The sequence below is a fragment of the Medicago sativa genome, chromosome 4 (assembly GCF_051527215.1).
Source record: "Medicago sativa cultivar Bolivia chromosome 4, Bolivia_mono, whole genome shotgun sequence".
Classification (NCBI taxonomy): Eukaryota; Viridiplantae; Streptophyta; class Magnoliopsida; order Fabales; family Fabaceae; genus Medicago; species Medicago sativa.
In genome coordinates this window covers 82,650,464-82,670,668 of record NC_140752.1, presented here as the reverse complement: position 1 = coordinate 82,670,668, position 20,205 = coordinate 82,650,464, and the positions used below count along the sequence as shown (strand labels likewise).

At 32.0% G+C, this 20,205-nt stretch overlaps 1 protein-coding gene, 3 long non-coding RNA genes and 1 pseudogene across 8 annotated transcripts; 2 read left to right on the top strand and 3 right to left on the bottom strand.

Annotated features, from left to right (window-relative positions):
- Window positions 1-529: 529 nt before the first annotated feature.
- Window positions 530-3,203, bottom strand: LOC146932739 (WAT1-related protein At1g68170-like; annotated as a pseudogene). Its single transcript, XR_015007230.1, has 7 exons — window positions 2,793-3,203; window positions 2,558-2,620; window positions 2,355-2,471; window positions 2,005-2,254; window positions 1,318-1,476; window positions 1,061-1,212; window positions 530-962 (listed from the first exon to the last, which is right to left on the bottom strand). The product of XR_015007230.1 is annotated as a WAT1-related protein At1g68170-like (transcript).
- A 1,796-nt stretch (window positions 3,204-4,999) lies between these two features.
- On the bottom strand, window positions 5,000-9,682 carry LOC146932738 (WAT1-related protein At1g68170-like). Of its 2 annotated transcripts, XM_085704466.1 has the most exons (7): window positions 9,038-9,682; window positions 7,090-7,152; window positions 6,891-7,007; window positions 6,480-6,729; window positions 5,989-6,147; window positions 5,659-5,810; window positions 5,000-5,399 (listed from the first exon to the last, which is right to left on the bottom strand). In XM_085704466.1, the coding sequence occupies exons 1-7, from the start codon at window positions 9,235-9,237 to the stop codon at window positions 5,141-5,143; spliced, it is 1,200 nt and encodes a 399-aa protein (XP_085560592.1). In that variant the 5' UTR covers window positions 9,238-9,682; the 3' UTR covers window positions 5,000-5,140. The 2 variants fall into 2 exon arrangements, with proteins under 2 accessions (XP_085560592.1, XP_085560593.1); XM_085704467.1 differs by lacking the exon at window positions 7,090-7,152 and having other exon boundaries at window positions 9,038-9,418.
- LOC146932737 (uncharacterized) lies at window positions 9,657-10,435 on the top strand. The gene is made up of 2 exons (XR_015007235.1): window positions 9,657-9,771; window positions 10,046-10,435. It is a non-coding gene; the product is annotated as an uncharacterized LOC146932737 (long non-coding RNA).
- A 1,423-nt stretch (window positions 10,436-11,858) lies between these two features.
- Window positions 11,859-13,628, top strand: LOC146932736 (uncharacterized). The gene is made up of 2 exons (XR_015007236.1): window positions 11,859-12,053; window positions 13,053-13,628. It is a non-coding gene; the product is annotated as an uncharacterized LOC146932736 (long non-coding RNA).
- Window positions 13,629-15,754: 2,126 nt separating this feature from the next.
- On the bottom strand, window positions 15,755-19,480 carry LOC146932735 (uncharacterized). 3 transcript variants are annotated; one of them, XR_015008402.1, is made up of 8 exons: window positions 19,351-19,480; window positions 19,189-19,273; window positions 19,001-19,090; window positions 17,312-17,405; window positions 16,951-17,040; window positions 16,516-16,581; window positions 16,069-16,126; window positions 15,755-15,972 (listed from the first exon to the last, which is right to left on the bottom strand). It is a non-coding gene; the product is annotated as an uncharacterized LOC146932735 (long non-coding RNA). The 3 variants fall into 3 exon arrangements; XR_015008401.1 differs by having other exon boundaries at window positions 16,951-17,405; XR_015008403.1 differs by having other exon boundaries at window positions 16,951-17,405; window positions 19,189-19,235; window positions 19,351-19,468.
- Window positions 19,481-20,205: the final 725 nt, after the last annotated feature.

Genomic DNA, 20,205 nt, shown 5'->3' with positions numbered 1-20,205 from the left:
AATTTCACTGGACTCTAATAAGGTTTTGTTCTCTAATGTAGTTTGTAATCCCAAATTATATCAAACACCTAATAACAAATTTTGATGTCTTATTATTAGATTTAGAGCAGAAGTTGACATATTAGTCCTAAGGACTAGAGGTTGAAAAATCAAGAATATGAAAATAAAAATTGTTATAAATAATTGACCCTTGTTTTTAAAAGTATATTGGCTATTTTTTGGAGGGTTAACACCAAAAGAGTTTGTTGATAGTTTCCATATTGTCCCAAACCAAATAAAAAAAAATCCATAAATTGTATGGTAAACATGAAGAATCATTTTATTACGAATTTGTGGACATACTGACAAGGAAAACTTCTCAAAATATCAGGAGCTGTTATTGACATTGGTGAAGAAGCTGGGTGGGATAATTGCATACAACAACACATTATGGTCTGGTTCCGTGTGGCCATGTCCGAGGATGATGAAATGGAAAACATTTTAAGGGGAAAAGAAATATTGCAATCTAATTTAACAACTATACAACAAATGATGCTCGCGTAGAATCCACAATCCTTTCTATTGGGGACGGTGTAACTCTGCCAACTTCTCTAATATCCATCAAGGGAACAAAGAAATAACAGCAGCAATGTTAATGGTCTTTTTTTAGTGAACAATGTTAAAGGTTGTTGAAATATAAGTTGATTTAGTTCTACAGTAAGTTAATTTATTGAATATAAGCTGATCATATAAATAGTGATCCTCAAATGTTCAATTGTTAAACTTCGCCTGAAGTATTGTTGGGGGTTGTTGATGTAACAGGAGCTACACTTGTTGCCTTCTTCTCATTTGAAATATGTATTGAATCACATTTGACAGGGCCTTTTGCAGACACAATCTCACTCTCCACTTTCCTTGTTTCTTTGCTTTTCCCCCATAATAGCAAGTACAATCCGCACACAATCAACACAGCTCCTATTAGACTGCACAATAATACACAATCACAAGCCGTAATATACAAGGCATTGACCCATATATAGAACTTTAAGGCATTGGAAATCTGATTTAGAGATCAATTCACCTTCCTATGGTGATGTATTCATTTAGTAAGACTGATCCGGCTAAGGCCACGATCAAAAGCGTTAGAGGATTGAAAGCTGACACAAATAGAGGCCCCTTCAAGCGCACGCACCATGCTAACAGGGCAAAGCATGTACCAGAGGCCAATATACCCTGTAAAAAGAAACTAGAGACTTCAGTCATATGTTATAACTTCAATTGAGCATGGCATGCATTGCTATGAAGTTGTTAATAGAAGCACCAAAATCAAGCATTTACCGCTGAAGCTACTGTTAAAAGCCTCAAGTTCCAGTCAAGTTTCCACTGGCTCCGATCTCTCTCTGTACAAAGAGCGTATACAATCGATTGGATTGCGCTCATTATAGAAGTTAAAGCCGCAATTGAATAGTGCCACGGAAAATTCTGAGTCATCTTTGACTGTGCTTATTCGAATTCATAATGAAACAAAAGATATTGTATTAGAGTGAGTTTAGGTTTGAATTGCAATGTATTTAAATTGAACAGTTGTGATAAAATTGTGGATTTTAAACATTTAATGTGCAATAGATTCATTCAAACATTCATAGAAATTAGTGCACAAAACCTTGAGTTTGTGCTTTTTAATTTTTAAACTGGCTGCAGTAGTTGTACAATGACTATGACCATGGGACAGTAACACCTTTTCTTTTTCACGTAAAAAGTCACAGAAATTATTGAAGACTATTTTTAGAATTTGGGTTGACCTAACTCAATCTTTACAACACTGCTTCTAAAGTGAGGACCATCAACCATTTATAAACATATTTTCAAGCCATATATCATCAAATGCGGGACTCTTAACACTCCTCAATTCATACCCATGATCGGACATATGGAACGTGACCCGAGTTGGCCGATAGTGGGTAGCCAAAAGGATCTCGGATAGGTCCAATGACACTTTTTATCGACTTTTATCAACTATGGTACCTGGATGATAAACCACAATGAGAAATTGAAAGAAGTGGCCAGAGCTAGCATGATGCCCCACATGTGAGATTTAGCAGAAGCACCCTGTGGTGGTGATGATGACACATGTTGCAATAAGTCACTGTGCACTGACCAGTTGAATAACCTCCTGCCTTTGTATAATGTGAGGATCATGGCACCACCAATTCCAACTAAAGTTCCCAGTAACTTGGCATTCCCAGCTGAAGTTCCAAGATTCGGCTTCTCCATCCTGCAAGAAGGGAAGGGAACCATATCCCAACCGTTGGATCAAATCAAATGAAATTCAATAACAATGGTATACATGGTCATTGTTATGTTATGGAGCAAACCTAAGAGAAACAACCATGATGTAGGTAATGGCAGGGATGAGGTTTAACATGGCTACAGTATATGTGGTAGATACCAGGGCCAAAGACTTAACATATAGGTTTTGTTGTAAGGATCCCCTGAAAAGTATGAAATATTAATCATTTCACACTTAGTTCTTGCTTAAACTTATGTCTTAAATTCAGTGAGTATATTAGAAATTTACCCAAATAACCCACAAAGAAAAGCTTGGAATATAACCTTGCCAGTAAGGCTGTGCACACTTTTCCTGTTGTAGCATGGCAACAAAAAATTGCATATATAATTAGTTCCTATAACTGAATGTAAAGGGTAAAAATACAGTCAAAATTTCTCTATCAAAGTGACATTATTTTAATGAGTAATGTGTACTTTAGTTTTACTACAGAAAATTATGTTATGTACATAGGAAAGAGATACACCTTTCAAAGAGGATAGCAAAGGGAACAATGAAGGCAGTAGAAAATATGAAGCGGTAGGCAATAAGAATACTTAAGCTTGTTCCATCATTTATTACTATCTTAAAACATAATATTCACCAATGCATATATAGATTGTACCACTATCATTAGCAGAATAGGCTTTGCCCTCTCTATGGTTTCAACATTGAATAAATTGATCATATTGGATGAGTCCCTACAACCAAATGCTAGCTTTTCTGACTACAAGTGTTTAAGAGACTGGATCCAGCAGGATGAACAAAAAATTAACTGCTAATTTACTATACTTAGACTTGTGTTATTGGAATGAAAATGGGTACCGAATTCATGAACAATTTTTGTGTCACCTATACACATGGCAAATTTAAAGACAACGAGCTTATAACAAAATTAAGAAAATATTGTTGACTAAAGGGATATAGTTTATTTAGATTTGGCTCTTTGAAACATATGAAGCAATCTTAACAAGAAGTTTAACTTTGATGAGAGGACCAATTAAGGGTGAAAATAGATCGGAACGACCGATAAGGGTCTATGACCTAGCCTATTTAAAGATTGACCCAACCTGACTCGTTTAGTAAAAAGGCTAGACTCATTCTTTTTAAAAAGTCCATTTATATAAATACTTTCACAAAAATAAACAAAATAAAGCATTAACACAATTTAGACTATTTATATTGGCCGTTTTAGAAGCAAGCCAAATATTCTTTTTAAAATCTTTAACATAAAACAAACTTTCAAACAAACGATTAGGCCGAGTCAGGCTTTAAAAAAGACTAGATCAGACGTAAAATAAAGTTTTAACAGATATTAGGTTAAACTCAAACTTTAATTTTTTAAACAAAACCCGACCTATTTATGCAAATGCCGGACTATTCTCACCTCGGACAAATTAACAGTTTTATATTATTTTTATGCATTCATTTATATTTTATTTTATTATTTCAATTTCAGTTATTTGATCTATCAAAACCCCAAAAATATTGCAAACATTTGTTGACTAAGGGGATAATTTTGTTTTGACCATTTGTTATTTCAAGAGACAATGAAGTTTAGCATTGCTAGGTTGACAAATTAGCTTCAAGTTTGTGTTATAGTTAACCTTTTTTATGCCGTTTTCCTTAGTTTATTTGTCCAATTTTATCATCCCTTTTTTTAACCTACCTAAAAGGTTATCCGCCAATTGCATCATATAAAAGGAAAGTCAAAGTAACGAGGTTGCTCGTTTGTAAGCTTCAAAAGCTCTGCTGGGTAAGTTATTGACTTTGAAAACATAGTAAGTTTAATTTGTTCAAATTGCTTTAAGTATGGTATTCGAGAGATTCTGATAGAGCAGGATAATACAAAACAAATGACACACTGGATGCTTTGCAACATGTAGGAGGGTTAGAAACATAACTTTGAATGCAGTGAATAATGTTGTGAAATATGCATAGCATATTAGCATCCTTTGTATGCTAGTCCACGAGATTGTCACAAAAACATCGACTGTCACCGAATACTAATTTATGCTTAGACCAAGGAGTTACAAAGGAGTTTTAGAGCGATAGACTCAGTAGTTAAGATTTTATTTTTATGTTTTGATGTTTTCATGTGACGTTGTATATCAGTTTCGTTATTTATCGGAATGATTTCATGTTTTCTTATGAACGTAAATTGTTGGTTTACATTAATGATTTTAATTTGATATTTTAACGGATTGTTTTGTTATGGAGCATTTTGAACAAAGTATATGTCTAAGACGAAACCGTCAGGCCAATTGAACATAAAGCATGTTCTGCCAATTCTGTCATGTTCATTTCTGTCAAAGCCTTTCTAGGCCTAATTGGACCAGTTCGCAAATATTGATGATGTAAAACTAGGGCATTTTGGGCATTTTGAGAGGCCTATGAAAAGGCCATTACTTTTCCCATCCTAGGTTCTCGCGCGCCCTATTCGGATTCTAAAATCCGAAATATTTCAATGTGTTTTTGGTGGTTTTATGGGGGTTTTTATGCATTTCGGATTCTAAAATTTGAACTACATAGGGCGCGTGAAAAACTCATAGGATGTGAAAAGAAACAATCCTATAAAAAATTCAAAAGACCCAAAGAGCAATTCTCCTGAAGTCCTAGTTTAGACAGCTTGGCCCTTTGGCCCGACCTGGAGGTAGCGAAAACAAGGACCATTATAGATGAAGGTGTTACACATAGAAATTAAATGTGTATATATTGGTCCTAAATTTAAATAATTCTGTTTATTATCAATTTCTTGGTAACTTGCGTTAAGAAATATGACAGATTACAAATTTAGTAGTAAAAAAGTAATTTTAATCATATGAAACAGTTCCCTCAAATGTTTAATTGTTGAATTTTGCCTAAACTATTGTTGCCATTTAATGATACACCAGAAGCAACAATTGATATCTTCTTGTCATGTTCCTTTTGGATGCAAGTCAAAGATGAGTTGACAATGGGAATTGAATCACATTGAATAGAGTCTTTTGCAGACACTATAGTTTCATTCATATTATCCACCTCTCTTGCTTCTTTGCTTTTACCCCACAATAACATGTACAACCCACACACAATCAATGTGGCTCCTGTTAGGCTGCACAATATGAATACACAAACCATAATATATAAGACTATATATATAGAACTTGAAATTACATAATTGCAAAGGATATCTAGGGATCCAGTAACCAATCTTGATCATTGATTTTGAGAGGAGGCAGCTCATATTAGATATTAACAAAATCAATTTTATACGATCATGACCATTGATTTAGATTGGACGGTCAAGATCAGTAACCGTGTCACACATTTACGCAACAAATCTGTTTCTGAAATCTAGTTGCTTAGTTTACCTTCCAACTGTAATGTACTCATTCAATAGGAGTGATGAAATGAAAGCCACAAGCACAAGCAATAGAGGATTAAAAGCAGACACATACAAGGGTCCCTTCATGCCCACACACCAAGCTAACAGGACAAAGCAAAGCCCAGAAGCCAATATACCCTATGAAAGAAAATTAGAGACCAAAATCAATTGAATACCTCATTACTTGGTTAGTGTTTCAAACCTGCCAATATCCCTTTTTTCTGCGGTTAGCGTGTGTGAGTTTCGCTGTTAGGCTCGTTGAAACAAAAATTAAATTTAAACTTATCAAATAAAAGCACCAAAATCAAGAATGTACCGCAGATGCTGCAGTTAAAAGCCTCAAGTTCCATTCAACCTTCCATTGGCTCCGATCTCTCTCCGTGCAAAGAGCAAATATAAAAGATTGGATTGCACCCATTATAGAGGTTAATGCCGCAATTGAATAGTGCCATGGAAAATTTTCACTCATCTTTGACTGTGCTTATCCATATTCATCATTGTTATGAACCATAAACAATATTTCAGAAAGTAAGTTTAGGCTTGAAATACAATGCATTCAAGTTGCATAGCCATGATATCATAATATTGTAATGTAGTAACAAACAATTGACAATTGTAAACTTGGAACATAGTATCCATCAAATGTACATAAAAAATAGTGTGCATTTATTTTTTCTCATTTGATTTTCTATTATATATGTGCTTCATTTTTTATAGTACATTTTAAATTGTAAAATTTTAAAATGAAATGGGAACACATTTTTTTGTACTAAAATTTAACAAGTTGCTGAAGCAATTGTACTATACCTGAGTTATATACCATAATGAGAAACTGAAAGCAGTGCCCAAAGCTAGCATGAGACCACAAACATGAGAACCAGCATGGGAATGATGTGGTGTTGATGTCACATATTTTTCCAATAAGTCGATGTGCACTGAAAAATTAAATAACTTTTTGCCTTTGTATAAAGTGAGGATCATGGCACCACATATTCCAGATAAAGTTCCCATCAACTTGGCTTTCCCTGCCAGTGTTCCAAGGTTTGGCTTCTCCATTCTTCAAAACACATTTTTTGTTTAACCGTTTAATTAAATGTTATTCAATATCAATAGCGGTAAGATACTTAGAATTAAAAATATAAGCAAAAATGTATGTGTATTTATATTTTTGCTTATATTTCATTTTGGATGAAGTACAACGTTAAGGGTCTTACTTACCTAAGAGAAACAACCAAGAGATAGGTAATGGCTGGGATGAGATTTAACATGGTTATAGTATATGTTGCTGAAACCAAAGCCAAAGATTTAACATAGAGGATTTGTTGCAAGGATCCCCTGAAAATTTGGTCACCTAATCACACTTAATCTTTGCTTAAATTACTGTAATCAGCTATACTTAGGGCAATAGAAATTTTACCCAAATAATCCACAAAGAAAAGCTTGGAATAGCACCGTTCCAGTCAGGTTTCGCACACTTTTTCTGGTGAAACATGACGATAAAAATTGCAGATATATACATATTTTTTCACAATTGTACGAAAATAGTAAAATAAATTAATTTTTTTCTAGTTCAATGTGACGACATTTTGTATGAAAGGAAACTATTCCCGACCCGCTAATGGGAAGATTTACCAACCCTTACTTAAATATAAGCCCTTTTTTTTTCTAAATGGAAAAAAAGCTCTTTAAATATATAAGCTGATTTAGACCAGTTCATGAAAGAATTAGGTATTTAGTTATTTATATTAGAATTTAATTTGTTTTAAGCTTCCGAAAATGGGAAAAAAATCGTTTTAGTCTTTCTAAAAAAGTTCACTTCGATTAATTACTTATGAAATTCGAAAGAATTTATTTACACCATAAAATGTAAGATTTTTTTTATTTAAGATATTTAATTAATTTTTTTTTTTGTTTTCATCCCTCTAAAACTTGAAATTATTGTATTTTAGATCCTGACTTTCATTTTTATTTAGGAGTCAAAAATATTTTTTTCCGATATCTAAATAGTTCATTTCGATTAATTACTTCTGAAATTCGAAAGAATTTATTTACACCATAAAATGTAAGAGTTTTGATTTAAGATATTTAATTTAATTTATTTTTGGTTTTCATCCCTCTAAAACTTGAAATTATTGTATTTTAGATCTTGACTTTCATTTTTCTTTAGGAGTCAAAAATATTTTTTCCGATAATCGCACATGAGAATGACATCACATACATTATTAGGTGTTAAGTTTGAGTAATTTTAATATTTTTTCCGATATCTCAATAGTTCATTTCGATTAATTACTTCTGAAATTCGAAAGAATTTATTTACACCATAAAATGTAAGAGTTTTGATTTAAGATATTTAATTTAATTTATTTTTGGTTTTCATCCCTCTAAAACTTGAAATTATTGTATTTTAGATCTTGACTTTCGTTTTTCTTTAGGAGTCAAAAATATTTTTTCCGATAATCGCACATGAGAATGACATCACATACATTATTAGGTGTTAAGTTTGAGTAATTTTTGTTTTTCTATTTTAAAATTGTTAAAAATAAAATATAGTTTCAATTTTGAGTTTTCAGAATTTCAAATATGAGTTGAATTTCAATTTTTCTTTTTAAGTTAAATCATGCTCTTGAGCTAATCTCACTATAATTGATGGTGGTCGTAGTGGGGTCGGTGTGATAGGTTGTGGTGGTCGTTGGTGATCGAAGATGGCCAGCAATAGTCGAATGGTGGTTGGAGGTTGTGATAATGGTGGTCGAAGGTTAAAGGTTATGTGACCAGAGGCGGTTAGTTTGGTGGTCGATGATAGTTGAAGTGTTGATCAAGAGTGGCATATGGTGGATCGAGTTGTGGTTAGAGGTGATCAAATTGGTGTCAATGGTGGGCTGAGTGGTGTCCAACGATCACAAGTGGCGACATTTGTTAAAACAAAAACAAGAGTTAAAAAACTTATTTTTGTGTTCAAGTGAAAAATATTTTTAAATTAAACAAAAAACAATTCAATCAAATTTTAATCAGCCATGTTTCGTGTTTAAATTTACCTTTTAAAATAAAAAAAATAAGAAATTTGCAACCACCTCGAAGGATCCTACTAATATTTTTTTTTTATACACATGAACAATAACCAAATATCCCACCCCCTCAATTTTTTTAATACCAAATATCACATAATGGCAGGGATCAAATATAATACTTTCAAATTTTAAATGAATAAAAACTATAAATAACAACAATTGAGGGAATCAAAATTAAAACTATTTTGTTTTACTCAAAAACTAGTTCACTTATAGAGACCAAATCATACTTGACAATATTTTATTTATTTTTTCCCTCAAAAATCTTTTATTTATTTTTATATAAAAGAATCATACCTTTCAAAGAAGAGAGCAAATGGAACAGTGAAAGCAGTAGAAAAAACAAATCGGTAAGCAATAAGAACACTTAAGCTCAATCCATCATTTGTTACCATTTTTAACATGATATTCACCACTGCATATATTGACTGGACCACTATCATCAACACAACAGGCTTCACACTCTCTATGGCTTCAACATTGAACAAATTAACCATATTTCACTATAAATAACTAAAATAAAATTAATTATATTTTTGTCAAGTGCAAATGTTCTATTCTAACACACTTGACTAATGGAGTAACATGGAGAATTTACAAGAAGCAGCACCATCAAATACCAATGTTCTTTTGGCCATACCTATATATTTTGGTTTGTTTATTTGAACCAAGTTGAACGATGGATTCATAAACTTTTCCCCACCTATAACTATTCAATAAATCATATTTTATTGACGAAATTGATAGTTTTGTGTCGACCCTTTGTTATATCAATGAGACACGAAGTTTAACATTGATAAAGAGACAATTATTTCAAGTTTGTGCTAGACTTAACGTTATTTAAAATTCGTCAAAAAGGGTTATTTAAATTGTTTTATTTTATTTCACTTATTTTAAATATTTCAATTTTCAATATCTTGACCTCTACATACTAAGTTACTCTTGTCCAGTGTTGCATAGAATTAAACGAGAAAGATCAAGTAACAAGGTTGCTTAAAAAGAAAAAGACGTCTATTTGCTAGCTTAAAAAGGTATACCGAGGACATATGACAGCTACCTGTTGGGTTTAAATGTGAATGATTAATCCTACATTGATTATGAATAATTTGATGTTAGATATATAAGAGATGTGAACCATATATCTAAAATTTTAAGATTTTTGATGGAGATGTTGCTTTCGACGTCTCTCAAACTTCGTAACAAGTGATATCAAAACAAGGTGGGGGGGGGGGGGGGGGGGGGAGAAAAACTTCTATAATATCATACTTTAGTGTTTATTAATTCACTGTATTTGCTTCTCTGTAGATGTGGAATAGCTTTATCTTCCAAGGTCTTCTAATCTAATAGAATATAAAAGATATCAATCCCTAAAGAATGATTTAAGTATGTCCTTTGCAAGGAAGGACTTGGGTCTGGCGAAAAAAATTACTGGCATGAGTTACTTGTGACAAGAAGGATGTTAAATTGTGGTAGTCTCAACACAATTACACCACAATGTATGTTTTGATGGTAAAGTGTGATTATATGTCTCTCTTAATAAAAGATAATTAGTGTGTTTGGTGTATGTAAAAACTAAGTTTAGTTTAGATAATGTAATTAGTCTTCTTTCAATAATCTTCGATGTCTTTTGGATCAGAGAAAATCATTTTCGAAACATGAATAATTTTTGTTACATAATAGAGTCATGTTTATAAATGATCAAAATGCATTTATTTTTAAGAAGCACTGATGAAAATGCATTAAAATAAGTTTCTAAGTCATTTTGGATAAAAAAAAAAATCATATATCATGATTCGAGTGATGCTTGCATTCAGTGGAATTTAAAGTTTCTTACAGATGCATTATTCAAATCACGCGCACAATGGACTCCCTTATCTTGAATGGAGTACTAATCTCTGTGATGATTCGAATCAAGATAAGGGTGCAAGATAAAATGGAACTTTGAATTTACTCCTTTTTGTGTATCATGCTGAAGGGTAAATTCAAATTAACTTGCTTATAATGTTGATTCGAATTATGTGTGATTCGAATCATGTTTACAAATTTTCAGTTTTTAACTGCTCACGGCGTCTCTTTTATGTGCCACACCGATTCATTTTACACATTCATCATCTCATATTCTCATTCATTAGAAAGGCAAAATTGAAAACTCTCTCTCACTCAATTTCATTGAGGGATTCACAGTGAGATAGACTTAGACAAGTTTTTTTTTTTTTAGTTAGTGTTCATGAGTGTACATTGAAGATTTTTCAATCATACTTTTGGGTTTTGGAACAGAATATTATTTTCACCTATATATAATCAGAATTTATAGGTTTTAGATAGTGATCAACTCATGTTGTGAAGGTGCTAACTCAATTAGGAATTGAAGATTCAAGTGGTGAAGCTTCAAGTTGGCGTTGATCAAATCAAGGGGAAGATCAAAGATCTTATTTTGAAGGGATTTCCAATATCTAGGTTTCTTGGATGTGTTAGAAATTGAAGGCATTGATTTACATGGTTATAGAATCATTGGGCTGAAGGAATTTCTAACCATTCAATTCAAATATTCATAGTGAAAATGGAAGAAACTCCAAAACACTTCCATTGGTTAGAATTTCGTATTCTTCATGCCATTTATTTTTCAATAAATAATCATTGACCGTTGGTAACGTTCTCAATAAATAAAAATTGAATTTAGGGTCAAACTTGAATTTTACAACAAAGGTGCTGTTTCATTATAAATCAAGGTTGTTTTTTTTTTTTTTTTTTTTTGTTTTTGTTTTTTTTGTTTTTTGTTGAAGGAATTATAAATCAAGGTTGTTGAATCCTAGGATGAATTTTATGAACGATCTCAACCAGTTATTTTCGTGGAGCTATAACCTTGAGCATTGCAAACAAATCGATACTCTTAAAGAAACAAAGAAAATCTTCTCTCCAATTTTATTTACAAGATTAAAAAAAAAAAAGATATTAATACGTGGGATCTTAGCCCATGGACACAAAAGACCTAAAATTCCAATCAAATATATATTTATTTGAAGAAGAATCAAATATATACAATTGTAACAAATTTTGATGTAAATCCTAATCAAATTTAATAAGATAATTCTAATTTCAAATCAGTTATATTAATTTGTAACAAATATAAAACAAATCTAAATAATTGAAAGATATTATTATTTTTTATAACCTAGCTAATCCTAATATAAATAGACAAACAAAAACGAAAATAGATTGTATTTTGGCTTAGCAAGCAAGCATCCTTCTAGGTTTCCTTCCACCGATTCAAGGAGACAATTTTCATACGAGGTCTGGTTCTATGCAGAAAAAGGTACCTTTACTTCTTTATTTTCTTTACCTTAACATCTATAATTCTATTTATGTAGTATGGTTTTTAAATTCTGCAATCCCTGTTGGTTTCTTTCAGTTTTTTTGGTTCCTTTTAGTGCATAAAGAATGTTGTTTTAAATTCTGCAATCCCTGTTGCAGAATCAGTCACTAAAGAGTGTCCGAGTCTTTTTTTGTCATTGCTGGACACGTATTGGTTAACCAAACTGTGATACTAGTGATTGAAAGTGCGGCCAGATAGTTTGATTAAGAATCTTTGGAACTATTAGACTAAAATCTTTCACTCCTGCGATGTTCTGTCGTTCCACTGCCAATGACTCTCTCTTTGTAGAATTGTATATTTAGAGTTTGTTTGGATTGAGTTATTTAAGTTTATCTATATTAGAATAATTATCATTAAGAAACTTGGACCTAAAAGAACTTGCCACCAATAAGTAAATATACACAGTTTTCAACTTATTTCCATAAGCCCTTGATGGTAGTTTATAAAAACAGTTTTACAGCTCATGAAAATTGTTTGACTTAATTTTATCTTTTGCTATAAAAATAGTTTATACATAAGCACTTATACCATTAAGGGTTTAATTAAACCGTTTGGCGAAATAGGACCTAAACATTGAATTGCTGGATACTGCTTATTGATTTCTGAATGAGGAATCTGTATATTTGGATGCTAGAGTCTGGCATGAAAAAATTGAAATAAAAAGTGGACATATAGAAAGATAGGGCCTATTAATTATTATTGTATATGTATTAAAAGAAACAAGCAAGTAGCATGCTTTCTAATTCAATGTCAATAGGATTTGAACCGTCTGTCTTTGCTATTTGAATGCTTGGTTGACATTATCATCCTTTTGCAGTTTGCCAATCAAATTATATACACATAACCTTATCTTTTAGCATATAAACCCCTAATCAGCTGTTAAGTATTTCTACTTGATTTTTTTTTTTTGAGTAATAGTATTTTTACTTGATTGTGTAGGCACAGATGGACAAATTATCTTTGAGACCAGAACTGTGCATGTGTGGCTCAGATGGCTGCTATTTTCCTGAATCCGCTCAAGCTGTAATCACAAGACTTGCAAGATCCCAACCAACTTCGCCTGAACCTCATCGTACCACTGTGAATCCCAACTCCATCAACGACTGGTCACCTCTGGATGATGGCATTGAGGTTGTCCTCCCAAATGGTTCAGACAGAGTTCCCTCTAGGGAGGAAGTTGATGCATACATTTTCGGCATTCTTAATAAGCCGACCACTAAAAAAAGACTACCAGTTTTTACCGAATTTTGCAAGGACCATTAATCTCCATGATGACTTGCAAAGAGACTCCTCTCTGTTGGATATTACTTTCAAACCATTTATTTTGTTAAATAGAAAGTACAACCATTGTTAGGTTAGGTGTGCTACTAACAACGTTCTGGGACAGTTGATTACTAGATTACTATTGCTGTGTAGTATATATTTCAGAATAATGATTCTTTAATAAGTTTTCAATTTCATGTTTGGCATATGATTTGCATTATAAATGAGGAATGTTACAATTTACACCTTCAATTAATAGTAGTATCTTGGATGGCTAGCTTCTGGTTTCATTACATTAAATTGCTAGAGTATATTAGACTAATGAACGTGGTTGTTTTTATCTAATCTATTTCCCTCATGGTAAGTACAACCAGCTTTCATTTCAAGATCGCAACTTATTAGAAATTATAATTTCAGATTTTTATGCTTTCCTGTCAGTAATCCCTGTCTCGTGCCAGGGATGTGTAACATTTGCTTTATAGTTTGATGAAAACAATAAAGTTTTGGTTTAGGGTTAAACTTGAATTTTATACAAGTTTTGATTAATAACTTAGTGTTTATAGAATGAGCGATGCTATTTTTCGCGACGGATCAGGCTCGCGAATTTCACGACTCCAGCTTTTTCTCATAAATTTATTTGTTTGCTATATTTTTTTAAGAGGTTTTTGTTTGCTGTACTACCATTATTAAATCATTAAATAGAAAAAGAAAACAAGGGATCACGTGTGTCCTCAAAAACAAAACCCACCACCACCGTCATGTTGCTAAAACCAAGCACCTTATGAACCACACACATAGCTCAATCCCTTGCAAGAATGTGATGCTATATCATTAGATTGACCTAGTAAGATTCAGCTTCATAAACATTGATAGCAGTTCGGTTTGACCTAGTTAGAAAACAAGCATGTTTTGCAGGCCATGTGAGCTTCCATGAAACCATCAACAGTGACTCGGTGAGTTGTAGTGGCCGTGATCTTGTGGTAGTAGAAGGCAAGAAATAATATTAGAGAGACCAAACTCATCCTTTGAAGAGACAAACTAAATGAATTAAGTTATACAAGTCAGTGTTGTGTCCTTCGTGAAAAGTTCGTGAAAACCGTTTCGCTACCTTAAGCATTCTCCTTATAGAATGATCATATGTCACGGTCAACCACTTTCACACGTGTCAAAACACAACTTTGATTATTAATATCTTCAATTATTTATAATAAAAAACTAGGTTAGAGACCCGGCGTTGCCCGGGTTAGACATATTAAATAAGGTTGTTTGCACAGACACATATATAAGCATATTTGATTTAGAATGATTTAAATATACAAATAAAAATCATTAACAGACATACCATATTATTATTGTTTGAAATCTTTTAACCAAGAAAACACGGTTTAGGGTTTGCTATATATAGCCGAGTTTGCATGGAAATTAGGGTAGCCGAGTTTGCATGGAAATTAGGGTATTTTATTTGTAAACGTATTAAATAAGCGTACAACAACTTGTCAGAAAAAAAGTCTACAGAAATAATAGATATATACAAACGATGACACAACATGATAGGAATGAAAAACTCGTCAGTGAAGAGAAATATTAGGGATTACTGCATTTTAGAGGGAATTTTTTAGGTTAAATTGGTGCGCTGCATTTTAGATGGAATTTGTTAGGTTAAATTGCTGCTAACTTAATGCAGCATTTTAGAGGAAAACTAGATCATCGACCCGTGCTACCGCACGGGTCATTTTAAGAAGCTAATATTCACTGTAAAAATAAAACAATGTAGTTCGCTTGAATGTAAAAATTGTCGTAAATCAATCCATAATGTCAATTACTATAGACTTTGATATTGTTCCATAATTCTAGTACGTAATTCCTGTTACTCTAACATAACATATAATTTTAAAAGGGAAACTGAAGTTCGTTGACATGCAAATAGTTTTAATAAGTAAGAAAATGAATAGCACACAAAAAAGTCCTACACATTACGGAAAACTTCCCTGTAGACCACATTTGATGCAAAGGCCAAATGTTATACTCAACCAAGCAAATAAGTGATGCTATTATAGTCTATGAGAAGAAGACTTGTTTTTAGTATCTTTCATCACTATCAGTATATTATGCTAGCAAAACTACAAAAAGTAACTATCAACTATTCACATGTTTTTTTAGGGGATCAATTATTCACATGATGAATGCTACAGATAAAAAATCGTTTCCTACGGACTTTGCAGTATTCGAAATAGTTCATTTGTAGGGGATAGAGTTTTCCATAATATAACATGATGGAGATGTAGAGGAGTAAAATCAATTTCTTCTAAGGCAAAATGGATCAAGAAAATTGTAAATGATAGAAAAAACACGTTAATATGCTTAAAAAGAAAAGCCCATTCAAAAAACAAAATGAACTATTTTTTTTTTCAATTTCATAGAAACCAAATTTATAGGCACAAAACATGGTATGTTAGAGAAGACATACTTGCTTATGGGATTCAAAATTGACTTGTTCAATATTATGTATTTATATGGCTTTTATTAGGGCATTCTAAAATGTAGGTCACATGCATTGTATTTGCCATATAGACCACATTAAAAAAGTTACATCCTCCTGCACAAAGAACATTAAGGATCAAATTTCACTGATTGGTGAGCAGATTCAATTGGAAGAACCAATATCTTTCAAGCATAAAAAAAAAACTCATACCTCAATAACCTTTAAGCATCTCAAACATAAAAAATCAACTTCCCATTAATCTTCCTTTCTACAAATAAACCCCAAAAGAATCTTAGAGTCATAGCTTGTTCAAAGTTTGAAACCAAAAATAGAAATATTAGTAAAAACACCATTGATAGCTTATGTAAAAGAATTAACAAAGAAGTTCTTTAAAAAATACATAAATATAACTTCATATCTCATTTAACACTTGAGTATGATTAGATTTAGGACACGGAATTACATCCAACAAATTTCAGTCACCTAATAAACATCAATAAGTATATGAAGTAACCAAAAAATATATATAATACCGATTTAAACTCCTAAATCTAATAGAACACACAACCCAAAAAGAATATGAGTGTTGAAAGTTAAATCCAATGAGGCATTCCATTAAACATTTAAAGGAGAAGTACTTGAAGCTTAAAAGCTTACACAAATCTGGATTTGAAGATGAGATTTCTCGAATGGCCATATCCAAACTGCGTCTATGGCGGAAAACTGCAAAGGAAGCATTCAAAAACTTTAACATAACAGTACTACTGCAAGTTTTAACAGGCCTCAAATCACTCGTAGTAACATAACATAGACAAAATCAGAACTCAAAATTCAAGTGTTTGATGAGTAATATAGAAAAAATAATTTGATCAAGCAATAAAAACAAAAAGATGAAAAACTAACTAATATAGAAAAAAATAAAGATCATTGGTCTCCAAAGGCGGATAAATAATGATCTGAGTTTCTGTTTTGGTCATATGTGCACTATGTTCTTATGATAATCAAATGAGTATATATATGTATCAATATCAGTCAGCCAACATATATTGAAAATTAAATGCTAAAGTAAAAAGAACAGTGCACACAACTTACCTATTTTATTCCCTTTATTCGTTAGTCTAAACCACAATTAATGTCATAGTAGATTAGAAACTCTCAACCCTTGTTGCAGTGATTCCAAACCTGCATATTCAAGTACTGTGTTTTTTACCATATTACACAGATCGAAATCTCCAAATAGATAATTCAAAAATCAGAAACTGAACAAAAAGTAAACAATGCCAAGGATTGAGTGAAGTTGAATGACTTTGTGCAATGCCAAGCAAGAAGACTATAGTAGCAGCACTAAACTTCCAAGCAATGAAACAAATAATAATCAAGAGATCCATTTTTGTTTTCATTAGAAACATACCAATGATAAAGAAGGATTCCAATAGCAACAATGTGAATATACCTTCTTAACGTGCATGCATCTCTTAGAACTACATGTTCAAAGTTGCAATGGAGTCCTTAAAGCGATTAAATTATGGTAATATATTTTTCCTCCCCTGCATAAATGATTATGAGCTATAATGGTTAACAAATTTATATTTCCTTTCTATCATTTGTATTTTCAAAAAAATCCAAATACAAATTTAACTATTGCCTTGAAGACCAATCCGCAACACTATCAGGAAAATAACATGTACACTGGGCAAAGTTCAATGCGGATACATTGCAATCAATAGTTGTGAATAAGAAAGTAAAATTGTGCATTTGAGCATCTTGCAATGCTATACAATGGGCAAACTTAAGCAGAAAAGTTTACGCAAAAATGTGTATCTAGCCAAACAGAAGAATAAGCCAAAATTTATAACTGAAAAATAAAGCAAAAACGTGCATCTAGCATTCTGCACAACATATTTATGATTTAAAGTAACACAATTCGTATCAAGCTCTTTTTTTCATGCTTACAGTATTGTGTATCATCAATTACTCATATGATCTCAAGTTATAACAGAAAAATGCCAAACTTTTTTAAGTTTGTCAACACAAAGATCAGATTTGATGCTTAAAATATACTTGCAATGCCTATGTCCAATTCCAGTGGAATGTGTCAGTTTCATCAAATCATTTTGTACGGTCTTGCACACATCTGAACTGGTAATGTTGTAACAACGGGATAGAAAAGTAAGTTTACGCAAAAAAGTAGTCTATAATAACAGAAGTATGAAAACTGCTGCAGCTTTGATAGGAATATGGAAACAAAACAGAATCTTACAATAAACAACCTTTCAAGTTGATAAGGGCATCAAGAGAATCTTGGGCTTTTGCAAACATAACAAAGTTTTCCAAACTCGACATAATGATCGTGAGAGAAAGGCTTGATCATTTGTTTCAAAACAGAAGGTATGTATGATAATTTGGCATTAAATTATAGTCGGTTACAACTTTTCAATTTCCATTGTCACTAAAATGATGAAATCATTGTATTCAATAGCAGGAAATTTCAATTATTAGAAATTGTAGGAAATTACATATGCTCTGACACAATGGCAAAACATGTAAAGAACATATAAGCCTAAAATCATTGATAAGTTATATTATGAAGTTTTTCCTAAAGAAAGTATAATTCCCTCATAAAATTGTGGCCTGTCAAAACATTACTAACACTGCCCATAGCAAATTTCTCACAAAATTCGGCAAATACGACATTCAAAAGAAGTAACAACACATAGATGCTATATAATAAACATTAAATTTTGGTTTATGCTTATGTCTCTATTTCATCATCTACATGATTTCTAAGACAAAAATATTAAATCAAAAACACAGAGTAACAAACATAAATGCTATATAAGTTGTCATTTAGAGTTTAGACCAAGTTACCTAATATAATAATCAAAAGTCTAACATTGATGATAAAAATCAATAATCAAAAGAAAGGGAAATGGATCAAGAATTATTACTCGAAAGGGGTTGAGGAATCTTTCACAAAATTGAGGAATCTTTCACCGAAAAAATAGGCGAAGTCGAGGAATTATACAACTTGTTTTTTTTTTGTACAGTTTTAAGGAGTATAAAAAAAGATTCCTGAAAAATAAGCAGTAGCTCAACTATATAATGTTCAGAAAAGGAAAAATACCTTTGGTTAGAAAAATACCTATCAAATGTTTGAAATCAACCTTAAAATAGTTCCAAGTTATCAAAGGATAAACCAATCACATTCCAAATCCAACATGAATAGTCAAATCTGCAAGCAAAAATGAAGTAATTAGGGAAATTAGAGCACAAACAAAACCAGAGTTCAATCTACTCACATACACAGTGGCAGAATATCAAATATATTACCTTTTCAACAACTTTTAAGCTTTTGGGAATCACTCCATGTGTCATATCTGAAGTTTACAAAGAGAGAACCTTAATAAACACCTACCTGTAAAATAAGAAATACGATAAAAATAGATGAGGACGAACTACAAAAAAGTAAGTACAATTTTCATTGGGCCTCACCATGAATGTCAAAATTCTGAAGGACAACTGCTCTTAGTTCATCGGGCACCATCGGTGATACCATTTTCGGCCGCCAGAGAATTCTTTTTACTATTGTGCTCTTGTTCTTCTTCCATGATGTGCTGAAAAAAATAAAATAAGGTGAGATGGTGGAAACAAATTGCAATAATCTTTTTCAAATTGGCATCTGCGGCTATAAAACTAACTACACATCAACCAACTGTAAACTAAATACTTGTAAAATGAAAAAACACCATTAAAGTCGATATAGAGGCACATATAAAATCATCCATATCAGTGTAGAGTAATATCAACTTAGCATAAAACAATTAGTTGTAAAATGAAAAAAACGGAAAAAAAAGATAAAAACCTATGATATGATCATCTAAAAAAAACTGCAAAATAAGAAAACAAAATACACAACAAATATTATAGTTCATACACAATCATTCAGACACTTTTACATACACCTTGTGGGCTGAAGAAATCAGCAACAGTGCATTTACAAAATTGAAATAACTAATTAAAATATTGATTCATTGCATAAATACTTCTGAAATTCAATAACCAGATCAGATGAAGAATTTTAATTAAAAAAACATTAGGTTAAAACCTAAGCAATAATTTGATTGCAAAAACAAACGAAAATGAAGATGAGAGATGGAGAGAGAGGGGAACAAACTTTGAGTTGGAATATAAACCATTGATTGTCGGTGGCAGTGGATTCATCGGTAGTGAAGGGAGAGGATCGGTTGCATCGACGATGAATATGGTGTCGGAGCAGTCGAGTGAGTGAGAGAGAGAGATGCCTTCTAAACTGGATCAAAAAAGTGGAGTGAAAGGGATGTGAAACTC